Here is an 18,795-nt window from a genome sequence, read left to right as displayed (position 1 = left end):
TTTCTTGCTGACATATTTTCATTTTAATGACATTTTCAATTTCCATGTAACTTTATTACATAAATTCAATGTTAAGATTCTCATTTAACTAAGTGTTTTCTATTATCTGTAAATACTTATAATACCTTGAGAGGCATTTGATTAAATAAAGTTAAACACATTTCATCTATGCATATATTTTTGTTAAAATATTGATTTTAGTTAATATTTTAGTTTAACTTAATTTAATCAAATCACTTTTAGGTTATTTTAATTATTCACAATTCATTCAATGTCACCCTTTACATAGAACTTATGCAATAAAATGTTATATGTAATTGAAATACATTAGGTGAACAATTTAGGCATACTTATTTTTTTAATGAACATTAAACTGATTAGATCAGATTTTGAAATAAATCCTGAAAAAAGAGGCTCAACTGAAAATAATCTGCTTTGCTAAGATCACACTTTACCTTCAGTTTAAAGAATGAAATACATACCGTAAGTCATCGTGACCTCCCCACTACCCTTATTCTGTCCCTAACATACTGCATTGTTTGGTGGCACACAGCACGATGTGTGATTCTACAAAAACAAAGTACATTCAAACACCTCCAACAAAGGTCAAGTTCTTAATCTTGTTAATATGTCCTTGCACTGTTTTCACGAGTTAAAAGACAAAATCATGAACCAAATAAACTCTTTACTTTTCTAAATTTATAGAAATGAAAAAGTTGGTGTATTGATAAAAGGTCATGTTAATACAATTTAGTGCAATGAAAACAGATTCATTAGAACTTGAATATAAACTTTCCCACCACCTTCGAGTGAATAATTGAATCTTAAGTAAAAAGTGAAAGCACTATTGTGAGCCTTTTCCACCATGGCAGTTCTAGGGCCAATTGGGAGCCAGTGGAAACTGTTCTGTGTGTTTCAGTGATGGTCTAGAGGAAAGACTAGCCTGCATTTCCACTTGTGACTTGATCACACCTCAATCCTCTCTCTGCAAAAAGTGTGTCGGTGAAGCCCAAATTCTGTTGTTCTGAGTTTACAGGTGTGTCTGAAAACAAGGTGTGTGTGTGTGTGTGTGTGTGTGTGTCAGTGCACGAGGCAGGGGGATAAAAAGATGAATGAAAGGTCTGTAGAAAGATTCATTGTAGAAAAGTATTGATAAGGATAATGCAGCGGTAGTTACAAACAAATCAACCTGTAGCATGAACACGTGAGGGGAGTCAGAGTCAGTGTGTCAGAGAGAGAAAGAGAAAGAAGAGAGCAACTGGAGTAAGGTTGGACTAAATTAATTAATTAATGGATATACTGTATATCATTTAATATAACATATAATAAGTGCCAGTTCGTGGGTTCATTTATACAGTTGAGGCATAAAGATGTAGACGGTGACGTATATGGTGATGCAATGATGTAGCCTTAAGGCGGCTCTAACCCATGGAAAAGCAACCTGGTTCTTTACAAGTTGAACCAACACTAGCACTCGGTTTCTTTTGGTGGAAAAGGTAAATGGTAAATGGATTTGTATTTATATAGCGCTTTTCTAGTCTGATGTTGACCACTCAAAGCGCTTTACAGTACAGTTTCACATTCACCCATTCACACACACATTCATATAGTGCATCTACTTGCAGCACTTTGTTATTCTATAACAAAAGGCATTCTGATAAATGGATTCAGTTTGTTTGAAATAATAATAATTTTTGATATAGTTACATAACAGTTATACAATATCAAATTTGTCACAATAAAAAAGAAATTTACAATTCACAATGAAAATATCAGGAAAGTCTCCTTCAAGTTTCAATTTCTACTTGAATCTGGACAAATTATGGAAATGTTGATCAGTAACGATGCTACTCCTCCAACAGAGGTGGAGGAGAGAGTTTCAGTTGGAAATTCTCTGCTCCTGGTTGGACCGGGATCAGAGGCCCCGTCTTCTCGCTGTGGCAGTGGGAGAGCTCTGAAAGGATGGATAACTGGAGAAGAGAGAGAGCGAAAGAGAGCAAGAGCGAGACAGCGAGAGAGAGAGAGACACACACACATGAATAATTATATACTGTAGCTGTGTACGTGGTACAGTAACATAAGATAAATATAAGATGTTGTAGAAATATTAGGATGTGACAAAAGAAACTGAACTAAAAACACATTTTTTTGCAGTTTCATGAATAAATATCTCTAAATTTCTTTTATCTATTTAAGATAAAAATGGCCAAAGTAAATTCTAATACAAAAATCGAATTCAGTCTTATTCATCAATAAAGATTCTCCTGTAGTTAGTGCCGTGTTCTGAGATTCATAATATAATATGACTAACTATAGTACCACAGTGTAACACAAGCTATTTTCTGGTGTGACTCAACAGTTTGGGGCAAACTGACCTTTCACTTAAACAAACTTAACTCAGAGTAAGGGTATTGTGATATACCAGAATTGACAATGCTTTTAGTTTTTAATAAATTAATTATTGAGATGTTATTAATAAACATATGTAAATAATGTAGAAATAATCCAGCACCTTCCAAATCCTTTCAGTTTCTTTAGAATGTGATTTTATTTACAACCAAGAAAATGGCAATTAATTAAATGTTTACATTAGTAATAATTGTATGCTACAAATACTACTTCAAATACTACTACTACTACTACTAATAATAATAATAATAATAATAAGATGAAGTTACAGATAAAATTGACTAATAGTGTCATTATTGAAACTTTCTATAGATCTGATTAATATTAATATTATTCTGTAAACTATTTAAGACCCAATAATCTCTTGGTGAAAATCTGATATTGTGACAGCATTATCTCAATGCTGATGTCAGTAGCTGCTGCTCCAGTTAAAGTGACATTTTTGAATTTGTATATGCAGACAGTGTCCGTACCCTTGAGGGTCCTCGGTATAAAGAGCGTAGCTGATCCCAGGACTGTTCCTGCTGAAGGTCCAATGATGCCTCAACAAACACCTGGACCACAAGAAACAAGCAAAGTATAAGTATTAAACTGTTATTTATTACATTGGTGCAATAAGTGAAATAAATGCAATTTGAGAAAAGCTGTCATATAAACAGCATAGAATTGGGATATTTTGTTCGGGTGAGCAAAATCCAAAACCCAATTCTGCAGCACTGCAGTGAATACTATGTGTTGTGGAAAATCTGCTGGTAAATGGTCAACTCATCAGTGACGAAGGTTTTCAGGAGCCTTTGATGTCTTATGCTGAAATATTTATTGAAGCTTGGCAAGGAGAAAATCTGAATCCATCAATACAACAACTGTGCATGATGTCCTCTCATATTCTGAAGTCTGCTTTCCTGCAGTCACACTTTAAACCCCCTACCGATCATTTGATCTATCGGTCTGCTAGTTCTTACACTATCAAATGTATTTTCTAGTTCTGGAGACAGTATTGCCTGCTTATGCAGTCTCATATCTGTGATGTCTATGGAGTGAAGCCTTTGACGTTGGCCAAGCTCTCGCACTTCCCTTAACACGACAGATAGCTGCACTATGCCCAAGGGAGAGAGGAGAGGAGACAGTGTCTCTGAAAATTCCATAACACTATGCACACAATAGTCCTTAGAAAGACCCATGTTGCACTATAACCGCAACACAATGTTTATTAAACATTTTGTATAGCAGATGACACGCTACATCTTTCCAAATCATATAAATTATAGTTCCACTACAAAAGATGGCAGTAATTTCTCCTAACTTTTCAATATAATAGTTGAGAAAATGATACTATCCACTGAGTTTCATGAGTGAAAAACATATTTCAGTGTATGTAGAGGCAGAGCAGGCTGGACAGCAGCTCAGATAAATCTTTACCTTCTTACTGTGAGCGTCTGCTCCTGCATCATGATGCACTGATGTAACACGAGTCTGAGACAGAGAGAGAGCAGAGTTTGGTCACTGTGCGTGCGTGTGTGTCAGTGTGTGTGCGTGCGTATAAGATCAAGTTTTAACACAAATACAGTTTAATGGCAAAATGAGGAGCAACATTTCATTGCTCCCACCTCAGCATTTGTTTGGACCAAATATACCAAATGGATGCAAAAATAGAACTGCCATTTTAAAAGATGGATGTAAACAAAACATTTTTTAGAGGGAGCAGGACAGGATATAGAGAAACGATCAAAAAGTACTGCTGGTTGGTTATTTTCATGGGATTGAGACTTATCCTTTATGTTTATTTATTCACCTATCGTAACTTTGATATGATGTATTCCTATTCCTCTGTCAATGCAGATCTTTCTTTGAATGTACAAACACACACACCTGTGCCAGGGACGTGCTGCGGCTTCTGTTTGGTTCAGTGGAAGCTCCCTTCCCTCCTTGGCTGGAGGAACACTTGTAGCAGCTCCAGCGCTGCTGCCGCTCTGAGGCAAGGCCCCACCCACAGTCCTTCTGCTGCAGGCACTGGAAGTGGTACAGGTGGCCACAGCTGACAAGACACACACAGTTTCCCTGTCAATGCTTTTTGGTTACATTTCCATTTGCTTTTTGGTCTAAACCAGTATATTTACACTGTATTTGCAACTGCAACTGTATTTGCAAATTTTTATCTACTTTCATTTACGCCTTTTAAATTATTTGGTTTATCAGACCACTCTCTTTTATATGTATTTTATAGGACAGCTGGGCCTTAGTAGATGTATGCACTCTACTGAGGGCTATTCAAGTTTCAGGAAAAAATAATACACGAAGCACATGCACTAAGTGAAAGTGTTTTCTAATATAGGGTTCATAATTATCAAGAATATTATATATATTTTATTTTATTTCAAGCTCTTTTGCTTGACTATGAAGGGTTAAGATGCAAAAACTGATTAGGGCAGATGGACAACATCACCTTAAATAGAGCTGTTATAAGTCCCTGATTTACAATTGAAAATGTCAAACATCAGTGCTGTTCTTGAATACAACCCAATGAATCTGCTCAGCATATCAATGCTCAGTATTCAGGTCAGGTGTGATCTAATTTAAAGTTTCAGCTAGCAAGTGTGTCAGACCCCAAGTACTCTTCATCATGTTTAAATTATGAGAAACACCCGAGTTTTGCTTTACTTCCATCATGAAAAGACTGCGTGTGCTGCCATCTAGCAGTTACTCCATGCTCCACCAGGCAGATCAGCAGCAGCAGTGCACTGCTTTGTTCACAGTAAAGACATGTTAGCCTGGGCCAACATTGTCTGAGAATGTGCCACGTTGAGTGAAAGTGAAATCCAGCATTATTTACTGTCACTCAGCAGCACTGGTAGTTATATCATCCCAAAAACCCCAGAAGCTATTTTTCCAGGAATTAAACACATCCAGTGTCTGTTACCTGAACACAATGATCTCTTCAGCTGAATCATGCCTTCTCTTGTATTGCTGGAGGCAGATGTTACAGTAGTCCTGGCGTGGGTGGAGTCCCCTTGTGACAGCAGCACGGAGGTGTGCCAGGGACCAGTGGAGGTCATGGTTCAACAGACTAGTGGTTGTTTCAAGTAAAGTCTAAAAAAGGAAAACACAGCATAATGAAAGACCAATTTGTACTTTTTGTTACATCTGAATTATATATTCACATAATATGTTAAAAAAAAGTTCAATATTAGTCCATAGGCATTAGTAATAAGAGGTGTAGTGTATGATCACTATATATATAATGTTAGCACAGCTGAAAACTGTTTAATGGCTGAGAGAAGCTATAAAACCGGCCTTCCTTTGAGCTAGTTGAGTATCTGGAGCATCACATTTGTGGGTTCGATTATACTCTCAAAATGGCCAGAAAAAGAGAACTTTCATGTGAAACTCGCCAGTCTATTCTTGTTCTTAGAAATGAAGGCTATTCCATGTGAGAAATTGCGAAGAAACTGAAAATTTCCTACAACGGTGTGTACAACTCCCTTCAGAGAACAGCACAAACGGGATCTAACCAGAGTAGAAAGAGAAGTGGGAGGCCCCGGTTCACGACTCAGCAAGAAGACAAGTATATTACAGTCTCTAATTTGAGAAATAGACGCCTCACAGGTCCTCAACTGGCAGCTTCTTTAAATGGTACCCGCAAAACGCCAGTGTCAACGTCTACAGTGAAGTGGCGACTTCGGGATGCTGGCCTTCACACCTCCAAATTATGCAAGAACTATTTAGGGAAGAAGCAGGCAGCTGGTATGCTGTCTGTAATGGAGTGGCCAGCGCAGGGACCAGATCTCAACCCCTTTGAGCTATTGTGTGGGCAGCTTGACCGTATGGTACGCAAGAAGTGCCCATCACGCCAATCCAACTTGTGGGAGGTGCTTCAGGAAGCGTGGGGTTAAATTTCTACAGATTACCTCAACAAATTAACAGCTAGAATGCCAAAGGTCTGCAATGCTGTAATTGCTGTAAATGGAGCATTCTTTGACGAAAGCAAAGTTGTAAGAACAAAATTAATATTTCAAATAAAAATCATTATTTCTAACCTTGTAAATGTCTTGACTATATTTTCTATTCATTTTGCAACTCATTTGATAAATAAAAGTGTGAGTTTTCATGGAATACACGAAATTGTCTGGGTGACCCCAAACTTTTGAACGGTAGTGTATATACGTATATATATATATATATATGCAAGGACATGTTAGATATGTCTTTGTGGTGGCAGCTGATGGTGGATCCTGATGGCGGCAGTGGACAACGACTGTGGATTATGGTGGTATCAGATCTTGATGGTGGATCCTGATCGTGGTGGCTGCTGACCATGGACTATGATTACAACAACACTGCTTGATATACAATATGTCTCCTCAGATACTCGACCATTACCGACAATAATCTATCAATTAATTTAACTTCCATTATGCTGCAAATACCCTTATCTTTCTGATGTTCTCTTTTACACTTGACATCTATTGCACTTCTCTCCGTCCTGGGAGAGGAATCCCTCACATGTGGCTCTCTCTGAGGTTTCTACATTTTTTTTACAATGTTAAAAAGTTTTTATTTTTTTGTAGTTTTTCTTACTCTTGTTGAGGGTTAAGGACAGAGGATGCCACACCTTGTTAAAGCCCTATGAGACAAACTGTGATATGTGAATATGGGCTATACAAATCAAATTTGATTGATTGATATTATTTTCCTCAAACAAATGTGACAGTAGGTGTTCAGCTTAGAAAGGCACAGTGGTAATAATGTCTGATCTACTGAGCGGGCCACATGGCTTCCATAGCACTGCCATACAAGCAATAGCCAGTCCGATGGATGACTGTTTCTGTGAAGTAATATTCTCCCCTTCAACATTTTCATGTGTTTATTATAAGTGTCATCTTTTGCAGTATAACCCAAATATGCTGTGTGTATTCCCTTCAACATTTCCATTTGTTTTAAATAAAATATACAGGGAAACTTGTCTTTTTTGTGTAAACATAAAAATGATAAGATATTATTGTAATATAAATCATATTATACAATTTTACAAATAAAAAGTAAAAAACACAATCATGTCATTAGTCAAGTGTCCTTCAGAGTGCTCTTCAGTGTGCGTAGATTCTGTTCTTTCATTAGAACGAATCCCAGATAAGAAACATTGGTGAATGTCAGAATCTTTGTCAAAACTGAGAAGGTTGGTTTTTAGGAAGAGATTTCTTCTTAAGAACGGTTGATAAATGAAGCCCATTGTGAGCAGCATCAGACCGGTGGCATAGATCTGCAGAGGATTCATGAGCTACAAGCTCAAACACAGACCAAATGGTTCAGTCAATGGACTGATGGAACAAAATAACAAGTGGCGACAGAACTGTTTCACATGAAGCAGCATGTGATCACTCACACACACACACACACACACACACACACACACACACACACACACACACACACACACACACACACACACACACACACACACACACACACACACACACACACACACACACACACACACACACACACACACACACACACACACACACTTTGTGCTTTACCTGTTCATAGTTAAAGGTGTCCAGCATACCCAGAATAAGGCCTTGGATCTCTGCAAGCTTTCCTTTCCCATAAACCGGGTCCTAACAGACATACACATGCAGAAAGTGTAAACAATACACAACACAATTAACAATGATTATATCACACCTGACACCCCCACGGAGAACAACACAGAGCTAGTGTGTTTAAGCGTGCTTAGGTGGCACACTAACTGGACCACAATGCAACAACACAAAGACCTGTGTGTTACGCTGCAGTGGGGGGGGGGGGGGGGTTTCAGAAGATGATTTTACTGGAGATCACTGTAACCAGCTGAAGGGATGCAAACATAGAGAAGCTGCAGTTCTTTGTGAATCAGATCCACAGTCAGTCAGACCAGGGGTTCCCAAAGTAGGGGTTGCGAGATGCCGTCAAAAAAACAAATACAATTTTGAAATAATTTTAAATGGAATATTTAACCCATTATTGTATAAATATATACATAAATATGAGTTGAAAATAGAATAAAACCATGCAATAACAACATTTCCATCAGTTTTTTCTTTTTTCTTTGTTGACCCATCACGACACGGATTAGCGGAATGAGTTAGATGTACAAGGCCAAAAGAAAGTCCTTACTAAACAAACAGACGATCCCAGCTGAAGCTCAAAGGGCATCATATGAGGTGGCATATTTAATTGCACAGGCAAATAATAATTGGTGAAACATTAAACCCGCTGCTGGAATGATCTGGAATCAGTGCCGCTGTCTAGCGAGACTATTTCCCGGCGCATCATCAACATGGCCCAGGACATAACGTGGCAGCTGGTGGATAGAGTTAAGAAAGGGAAATATGCTTTACAATTAGATTAATCCACAGACATATTTAACTCTGCCCAGCTGCTTGTTTTCATCAGATACAGTTTTGACGGAAAACGCAATGTCTGTAATGACTGTTTTGCTCCGGGCTCCGCGCTCCGGAGTGGACGTGCACAGGTGAGGATATTTTTACAAAAGAAGAGGGACTATCTTCGGAAAACTGTATTGGTGTGTGTAGGAACAGGGCTGGAGGGATGCTGGTGGAAAGGCAGGACTGAAAGTGAGTGACTTACAAGTGACGGCGCACGTAAATTCCACACACTGTATTTTTCACAGAGAATCTCTTGCAAGCAAAACACTTGAACCAGAGCTTAAATATATTCTTGACATTGCGATTAAAATGGTCAACAACAGAAAAACACGTCCACTCAATATCAGACTTGCTTGTGAAATGTGCTGAGCCGCCTGTATGAGCTGCGGGACGAGGTGCACATGTGATGGAGCATGGATCCCAGCTCGCTGACCACCTCACCGACCCTGACTGGTTAACAAGGCTGGCGGACTTGTGCGAAAAGACTTTCCCAGCCCTGACATACTTAAAGAATAAATACAGAGCGCAGCTAAACGTGGAGAATGATCTCCGAGTCGCCGTCTCCAAAATAAAGCTGAGAATGGACTTGCTCTGCTCCATGCATATTGCCCCCCTATTTCATTAGTGTGTTTAAGAAATGAAAGTAATGTGTAGGCTAAAATAAATAACCCTAAAGTTTTTGCACATGGCAGCAATAAGATGTCTGCTGCTCGTTAAGCACACAAACGCGCACAGACATAACCTGCACACTTTATACTTACAGCATATGCTCACTCAGCCCTGCTGTTTATACAAGGAGTTTCCCTGTATTCTGGTTATATTCTATTTCTTAAAATAATATCATGGCTGTAAGGCTGTTGTGTTGTATTAATGCCCGTGTTTGCATAGGACTAATAGTGCGTGGCTGTGCGCAACATTATATAACACATCCAGGGTCGCAGGGGTCGCCAGTCTCTGGAACCATTATTTTGGGGGTCGCGGGGTGAAAAGTTTGGGAACCCCTGAGTTAGACGAGTCACTAAAAGGGGGGAAGATAAATAAAACCTACACACAGATGGACAGACACACACACACACACACCTGTAGTATTCGTTGGATGATGGCAGGCAAAGGAATGAAGCTGCTCATAGAGTTGAGAACCTTCATCGTCAGCTCCTTCAACACTGAGATACAAACAAGCAGAATTATATTTATGATCTCAAGTTCCAAATAAAATAGAGGCTATTCATTCGGTTTAAGGTGTTGAACACATAATATATAAAGGCATTGATCATTTACATCATGATCAATCACATTGACATCAAATCACAACACAGAAAACAAAATTAGAAGGCGTACTGTTTTTCTTCAGTATGAAGTTGCATAGACCAAAAACACATTTATTCATTTTCATAGCAAAAAAAAAGGTGCATGTGTGTGTTAGGTCCAGGTTTACCCATGTTGTGGGGTCCAAATCAGTTTACAGAGTCACCTTATGGGACAAAGACTAACGCTGGGTTATCCCTAGCGCGCCGGCGCTAGGCTGGTCACACAGGACGCTGAAGCCTCGCGTAAGCGTCGCGTAGATCCCTAGTGCGCCGGGGCCAGGCTGCACACCGGACACGCTGAACTCCGCCGCGGTCACCCTGCGATTCCTCTCCGTGATCACACATACAGCTGATATTTGTCATTAACTGCGTCCCAGCATTTGTCCTTTTTGGTGTTGTCTTTATACAACATGTGCCGAGGATCATACAGCTCACTGTACTTTTCCATATCAATTATTTATTTAATGTCATCCATCTTCAATAACTTCTCCGCTGTTTACTCCGTTCAATGTCGGGTGTCGAGGGTAGATTACATATTCTCCACTCAAGCCTATGGGGTGAGTACGTAGACACGTCTTTTTATCTTTATGACTGTTTGTGTGTCTGTATGGATGGGCAGAGGGGGGCATTTAATAATGTGACTGGTAAAATTGGTAAAATTAAAACTCCAGGACAACAGAAGGGGAATACAAACTATGGGATGCATATTTTATCATTTATATCATATAAAATATGTCATCAATATCGTTTAAAATCATTTTTCAGTGTGTTTCCTGGAGCGATACGCTTGCGTCAAGCGCAAAAAATAGACTCAACGCTGAAGATCGCTTCAGCCCCCGGTGTAAACCCGGCGTAAGTCCCCATAACGACATGTTTTAAGATTAGAGTTCACCCAAAAATGAATATTCAACCATTATCTACTCACCACTATGCCGATGGAGGAGTGGGTGACATGTTTGAGGCTACAAAACAAGTTTGGAGTTTCAGGGGTAAACAGCGTTGCAGCCAAATCCGATACAATTGAAGAACGCTTTCACAGATTGTGCAAATGAACAAAAACAACAGAAATGAATCCATAACATGCCTCCATACTGCTCCTGTGGGGTCATCCAAGTGTCCGGAAGCCCTGACATTCAAATTCGACTCAAAACGGTGTCAGTTTAACCATGTTTTTGGTGTAAATGTCCGCTGTGATCCACGAGCGAACGTGGCTCTAGAGGAGGATGTCAGAGGACTTTTAGGATAAAAACTTGGTGTAAATTACACCGTTTCGAGTCGATTTTGAACGTCAGGGCTTCCGGACACATTGGATGACACCACAGGACCAGTATGGAGGCATTATATGCTTTTTTCCTGTTGATTTTATGCGTTTAAAGGAGTGGTCACCATTTACTTCGGTTGTATTGGATTCTGCTCTAACACTGTTTACTCCTGAGACGTGTTTTGTGGACTCAAACACTTTACCCAACCCTCCATCGGCATAGTGGTGAGTAGACTATAAGTGAATTTTCATTTTTGGGTGAACAACCCTTTAAGGTAGCATGTGCATGTGTGTGTGCGGGAGTGCATGTTCTTACCTTCAGAGGTGTGTTTGGGATTTGACCCCTTCACTAGTTTCTGAGAAGCCATCATGGTCTCCAGAAGTGGAAACCACAGAGCCTGAGAGACAAAAATGCAAAGACAAAGCAGAGATTGGTCCAACATACACCCACAGCCCAACCCACCCTCGACCTAATCCTAAACCCTGAAGAGTCTTAAAGTTACGAGGACCTGCCTAAATCTGTCCTAACAACCACAGACAGACATGTACGTGCGCACACACACACGCACACGCACACACACACACTACCTCTCTTTGTTGCTGGTAGAGGTTGTGTGAGCTTCGATGACACAGGGCGATGATGTCATTCAGTGAATCCTTTACTCTGGTCAGTGTTGAATCATCGGTTCTCACAACTTCATCATGTCCTCTGTCTTCTGCTTCTGTGTCGCTCTCCGCAGTGAGGAGACACAGTTTCTCCTTCAGTGTCTGCAGACATGGGGACAATCATGGATACATAACATTCACTCACTTAATTCAAGAACAGTTTAATCTATAAGTCATATGAATCTATAATTATTTGCAGTGATGGAAGTGGTGCACATATGCACACTGGTGTGTGTGGTTATCAATATAACAGACATGTCAATCTGCACTAAGCCTGTACAGTCATGGGTATGCTGAATAATCCATTTATTCATTAATGACTCAGTACTCCCTGTGTTCTGAAGCTACCTCTAACAAGACAGAAAAGGCTCCATGAAAGTCGCCCTTCCTCTCCAGCAGATAGGCTGTGGCTTCGCTGTGGTGGTGCATCTCTGTTATCTACAGAGAGAGACACAGAGGGAGAGAGCTGTCACACTCATTGTTGTCGGTAGGTGGTGCTGTATCACACTTTACTTAATAGGTCACATAGTATAAAACATAACAGAAGAGAATTGAAGCTTAAAAGGTCATTGGCTGATCTAAACTATTCCTATAATATCTCATAAGTAATGTATCTGGTAGATGTAGTGCACCCTTCTGTGTGTGACCTATTAACGTCCCAATATTACTTTAAATTCTTTGTACCTCTAAAGTTTTTCTGTAATTTCAGGACATTTCCCTGTACCTTTATCACTTTTATATAACCTCAATTTTCTGAAACCTATCTGGCAAAATATATTTCAGTCAGCATGAAGAAAACATAAGGATTTTCAATTCTTAATAGATTGCACTAGACTACAGCCTCTTGTGGGCAAAGGGAGTACTACAACAATAAACAGTTAGGGGCAAAAAAAATAGAACAGTTAAACTCCCTAGATCAGTGGTTCTTAACCTGGGTTCGATCGAACCCTAGGGGTTCGGTGAGTCACTCTCAGGGGTTCGGCAGGGGTCAGGACACACACAGTATAGCCCGGTTCACACTAGCAATGTCTGGCCGTTTTTGTCGGCCGTCAAAAAATTGGCTCCCCACAATTTTGCAGCACACAATTTTGCTTCGCCTGTCAGATTACAAATACTTAGTTGCTTAGTAAAAATGTGTTACACAAAATAAAATCAGCCCACTCGTATTATTCGTGACGTCACGCTCCGCTTGGCCGTCATTGGCTGCAGATGATCACGCCACATTGCTTAGGTTTGATATCTGTGCTGAGGGGAACTTGGTGCGCTCAGTAGTCGACTTGTGGCTGTTGTGATTGTACGTCATTCAGCAGAGCCAGCTTCAACAGCAACTCTTCAGAACAACAACGCTCTCAACGTTTTGGTCTCACCAAATCGTACCATACCCCCTTATTGCTAAGAAAGCCCTTGAGATACTCACACCATTTGTTACAACGTATCTTTGCGAGCAATCCTTTTCAAGGATGGTAGACATAAAAATTAAGAAAAGGAACAGACTTTTGCGAAAATTATACGAGAGTGGCACTTGCCAAGGTCAAGACACGCATTTCTGAACTTGTATCTGAAAGGCAACAGCAGAAGTCACATTGATTTGCAGTAAATATTCATTGAGTTATGTTTTTGTTGTTTTTCATGGTTGTTTTTGTTCTTTGAACACAGTGATTTTGTGTGCAACTGATGCATGGTTCATTTTGTGCACTAACAAAATATATACCTATGTTTTGAAGAAATCATATTGAATTTTCCAATTACGAAGGGTTCGGTGAATGCACTGATTAAGCTTGCAGGGTTCAGTACCTCAAATAAGGTTAAGAACCACTGCCCTAGATAATCTCTATATTTTCTTCATTACAACTGCTAATTATACAACAATGTGGCTGTTGTCAAATGTAAGAATATGTCTGTTTAACTTTCTATCTGAAGGGTAAAATTGAGTGAGAAACTTATGTTCCTGTTCAGGAAAAAGAAAGATGTTCCGATGTGATCTATACATCCATCCGGTCTTATCTGTCCTCAGTCTTATACATGCTTGATACAGATATTTGAAACAAACTCTAGCAGACAGTACTTGTATGGCCTCCTCCAGTCTGTAGTGCTGGGAGGTCTGGAGGAAGCTCAGGAGCTGCTGGGGTGAAAAGCGGCACAGTAGTTCCAGCAGACGCTCATGGAGGTCACGTTCCAGAGGCAGGTCGGTCCCTGAATGATGCCCTTCCCTGAGTGACAGAGCAGATGAGCAGTGAGAGGCCAGAAAGAATAGAAGAGAAATAGGGAGGAGAGATACAGAAGCCATTCAAACTGTACCGGGGCTCCAGGAGGCAGCTGAGGAACTTGAAAAGTAGCTCATCATCCTAGAGACAGAGACAGAGAGTTAGTACAAAGGAAAAGACAATCATTATGGTTTATAGTGACAATAGAATCCTACAGTGATGGGTGTACAGATCGTCTTCCAGAGAGTATAGGCCGGCCCATGGTTCTGCAACTGCGGCTTTTCACGCAGTTGTGTCGACGGACTCGTTTTAATTTACGGTTCTCCAAGGGTTGCGCGTGTTGCAAAGCAATTCACCGCCAAAACACTAGGTGGAGTAACAGTTTTTGCTGAAGACGACCTCAGAGACGCCTTGTTTGTGTGTGGCTGTCGCCGTCGAATGTTTATTTACATTGCCACTGCTGCTCCTCATAGCCTTTTTCTGGCGGACAAATTTGTCTCTGATCTTCCTCCACAGCTTCGTACACTTGTCGACCTGCAAACCGACGTTAGCCGAGATCTCCTTCCAGGAATTGCCGGCCATCTGTGCGTCCTTGTATTCCGTCAATGACGGGTTATACAAGTGGTCATACTTTCGGATCTCTTCTGCCAAACGCTCTTCTATTTGGTCCATATTTGTTCTTCTAAATCTTCCTTGTTTTCTTGTCTTGGAAATGTGACTCCTGAAAGGATGTAGTTAGCAGACCAATCACAGCCTGGCGGGCTGCTGGAGGCTTGCGTAGCTTTGTCGTATAGTTTAAAAAATTGGGCGACGCACGCAAGCACGTAAGAAGGGGTACGCAAGAAGGGGTACGCAAGCACACAAGGGGCACGCAAGGGGCTCTTGCCCAAAACAATGGGCAACATCTATCAGGTTCAATTTCCACAGAAAGGCTGCAGACATCATACATATTTGTGCTGTTCACTGCAGACGTGAGCCTGCCGTACCGGTTAGTGCAGGGTCTGTCGCTACCTGATGGAGGCACCGTTACACCTCACCTAGTTAACACATATAGACTAAAAAAATAAAAGTTACCGTTCTTTAATTTCTTTTAGAGAATGTTTGACTTGCATACTCCACTCCAACTGCAAAGTCATTTTCTGACACTGCGACTACACTCCCTTTAAACTCCCTGCCTGAGGAACTGAGGCTTTTCCCTGACATCTTTCATATCACTTCTGAAGACCTATTTTTAAACAGCCTTTCAACCATCACGGTACCAATTTTTGTTTGAATGCAATAATCTAATGTTTTATTACATTCCCATACTGCATTTGCTTCAGTCTTGAAATGTTTCATCCTGTTTCAACCATGTAAAGCAATTTGTAACTGTGTTTTGGAAAGTGCTGTCTAAATAAAGTTTCCTATCCTGAATGGAAATTTACTTAATAACTTCTTAGTTTATGCTTACAGCAGACATTTCCATCTAGGGTACAACTCAACATACACTTTATGGAGCACCCACTGTCCAGCATGTGAGCCCATTGTCTATTCATGTCTTGCAGAAGTTGATCCTGAGATCACATGAATTCTATTGTGAACTTTTGCTCTAGTCTGGCTTAACTGTGTTTGTCCTTTGTTCCAAGAACTCAGCTGACTGACACAACACTCTAACCATACATTATATTATATATACTATGCATATACTATGCAGCCTACTGTATAAGTCACACCTTTACAGACGATATGTTCCAGACAGAGAACAATACATTCACACACACCCCCTGCATGTTTTGGGGTCAGGAGGTAACCCACACAGAGACAATTAAATATGATCACAGACACTTCACATTTCCTCTCACTTGCAACCTCCACCTTGCCTGTGTGATCCTTTCTGCAGAAAGCTTTTACAAAGAAACTTACACAATTTGTCTCAGAACTTATGTACGTTGACCAAATTTCCACCACAGAATACTATCAACATACCCGAGCACGATTTATTTCCTTATCATCTTTATCAAGAGATGAAATAGGGTGGAAAATTGAAACAAAATTATGTATTATCAGTATTATCATGGTATTGTAAAAAATCAAAAGTAACTGTTACAGAAGCTTTAGTAATTTCACCAAGTTATATATTGACACATTAAAAATGACAAAAAAAACTGCATTTGTTGAATGCACGCAATGTGGCAACTCCTCTGCTCTTTCCTGCAAAGTGTAGAACCTTTTTCAATTTGTTTATATGTGTCTCATAAACTTTCAAGAAAATCAAACAAACACAAAGTAAACTTCACACATGCATAGAAGAAACACAAACGCATGCTGTGCCAGATCACCTGTGTGTGGGACACCGTGCTCACTGTGGTTGATGCTGACATTTTTCACCAGGAGCTTTACAATGTGTTCATCAACCGCGGTTTCCATGATAGTTAACATTTTCATGGTATTACTAACTCCCTGGAATTTCACCATGGTTAATCATGTAACAGGTTATCACTTCATCCATAATACATTATTTTAAGACACTTTACATAGTAAGGTTGAAAAAAGTTATAGAGCAACTCAACAGTTCCCACAACAAGCAGCACTGACGACTGTCGAGCGTTAAAACTTCCTTTTAATGGAAGAAAGCTCTTGAAGCAGGTTGGTGTGAGAGGAGAAAAATGAGAACAGTGGTTTAATTGTGAAGATTTAAATTACAATCAGGTCATACTGATGTTCAGCAGGTTTATTGTTCCCCATATTTGTCTGTTTCAGTCACCATATAACAGATGAGCTACTGAGAGTCAGAACACAAACAGCAGCAGTTTTCCACATGACAGATTGATGTATTGAAAAGAGCAGTGCACCGTAAAAACTGAGGGTTAGAACCATCAGTTCAGTGGAGAGGAAGACAAGTGTGAGCTTGGGTTTCTGAGTGCTGTTGGTTGTCTTCCTTTACTCCCTCATGTTGTACTGCTGAGTCTGTGTCTCAATGGGCAGCAGCATGTGTTTAAAGGTTTGTTCCACAATGACTGACATCATATAGCTTCTCCACTGTGAGTCATTCTATAGGCTACTAAACAGCACCATCTTCAAGATGAACAGTACTGATTGTGAACATTAAAATCTGGTTATGTTTTACGGCATGTGTGAACAAAGTTGTATAAAAGCTCCAGTGATGTCACATGTCACAACCTACTGGCCTAACACAGCCAAACCTCCAAATTAACTGTTGGCAATGGAGGTGCAATGTGGATAGGCACCAGGTTTTGACAAGCAACACGTTTCTGTTGTACTGTTTCTGGCTGTACTGAACTACTTTTGATCCTTTAAATTCTACCAAATATTGGTCTGCTGAGGGGATTTTTACATGAATCAGAAAATATGTTTCGGGAAATCTAGAAATGACATCACAATTTTTTGCTTGTCTGGCAGAGTATGTTTCTTGTATTGTCTGCAGCACATGTAGCAGCACAGCTGAGCAGAGCTTAACTGTACGTTTCTAAATAGTTTAGGTAATAACTTGCTGGAAAGTTCATTAAATAAAATCATTTTTTATTGAATGTGATCTTACCTCAATTTCAGAGATGATTAGCTGCACCTCTTCAGTGAAATGAAACAGCACTACATCAGCTGACTTGCTTGGGTCAAGTGTCACCAGCTCCTGTGATCATATGTTGGAGGCCTTGTAGGTTAATCTCTTACAGAAATATTGTTAGTCACAGAATGTTCTCCTTCATCTGCATTTGTAAAAATTCTTGATTCCAAAATACTGAAAATACACTGAAAGAAAACAAATCGAGGCCGATACATAAGTTTGTTCATTCAACATGTGACCATGAAGACAGCCACATTAACCTTCAGCCAAGACTGTGAGGCTGTCTTGTGCTACGTAGCTGTGTGAATCAAATAGTAGATTACATGTTAAATACAAAAGATAAAGACTGACAGCTGATTTTAAACACGGCAGCAGCTCTTAAAGATTGTTATATATCTATACAGGATTTTTTATAACTAATATATATCTGTGTCAATCTCATACATCTGCCCTGACCATGTTTAAGTCTACCTAAAGTAAATAACATAGGTTCTACTCTTATGTTAATGCCATCATTTTAAAGGGTAAAGAAAATACTTATTGATAAATTCACTCCTCATAGTATCTAGGCTCAGGCAGCTGCTCCAGATGCCTCTTCGTTCCTTAACATGCCCGACAACATATCCCATCGGACCCTGCCAGGACAAGTACCACAGACTGATGGAGAACCATTTGTGAATGTCTGTGTGTGCCTGTGCGTGTGTGTGATGACCTGGATGTGTTGCAGCACTTTTTCCTTCACTGTTTGTTTCTCTTCAGGGCTGTAGCCAGGCATGGACAGCAGATTGTGGATGTAGCTGAAGATCTCCCCCTGCCCACAACAACACATAAACAAGTTTTCTAGCTTCACTCTGCACTATAGAATATTTATAAAAAAGCTGTGCACACAATGTCCAGCACACAAACAATAAAAAGCAGGCAAACAGACACCACACAAGTCTCTGATATATAAAAAAAGACC

The 18,795-nt window shown here is 40.0% G+C and overlaps 1 protein-coding gene across 1 annotated transcript in view; it reads right to left on the bottom strand.

Annotated features, from left to right (window-relative positions):
• Window positions 1–684: 684 nt before the first annotated feature.
• The window catches only part of vps8 (VPS8 subunit of CORVET complex), a 57,169-nt gene continuing 39,058 nt past the window's right edge, over window positions 685–18,795 (bottom strand). Inside the window, exons 32-45 of the mRNA XM_061086822.1 lie at window positions 18,547–18,645; window positions 17,811–17,900; window positions 14,367–14,413; window positions 14,134–14,278; window positions 12,417–12,506; window positions 11,991–12,170; window positions 11,719–11,800; window positions 9,915–9,997; window positions 7,944–8,024; window positions 5,327–5,496; window positions 4,279–4,444; window positions 3,829–3,882; window positions 2,883–2,963; window positions 685–1,970 (exon numbers count right to left, since the gene is read on the bottom strand). Coding sequence (XP_060942805.1) covers window positions 1,848–1,970; window positions 2,883–2,963; window positions 3,829–3,882; window positions 4,279–4,444; window positions 5,327–5,496; window positions 7,944–8,024; window positions 9,915–9,997; window positions 11,719–11,800; window positions 11,991–12,170; window positions 12,417–12,506; window positions 14,134–14,278; window positions 14,367–14,413; window positions 17,811–17,900; window positions 18,547–18,645 — 1,491 coding nt within the window. The 3' untranslated portion in view covers window positions 685–1,847. The remainder of the gene's footprint in view (window positions 1,971–2,882; window positions 2,964–3,828; window positions 3,883–4,278; window positions 4,445–5,326; window positions 5,497–7,943; window positions 8,025–9,914; window positions 9,998–11,718; window positions 11,801–11,990; window positions 12,171–12,416; window positions 12,507–14,133; window positions 14,279–14,366; window positions 14,414–17,810; window positions 17,901–18,546; window positions 18,646–18,795) is intronic.

This window comes from Limanda limanda, chromosome 15 (genome assembly GCF_963576545.1).
Source record: "Limanda limanda chromosome 15, fLimLim1.1, whole genome shotgun sequence".
In the NCBI taxonomy this organism is placed as follows: Eukaryota; Metazoa; Chordata; class Actinopteri; order Pleuronectiformes; family Pleuronectidae; genus Limanda; species Limanda limanda.
This window is presented reverse-complemented; position numbering and strand designations above follow the sequence as displayed.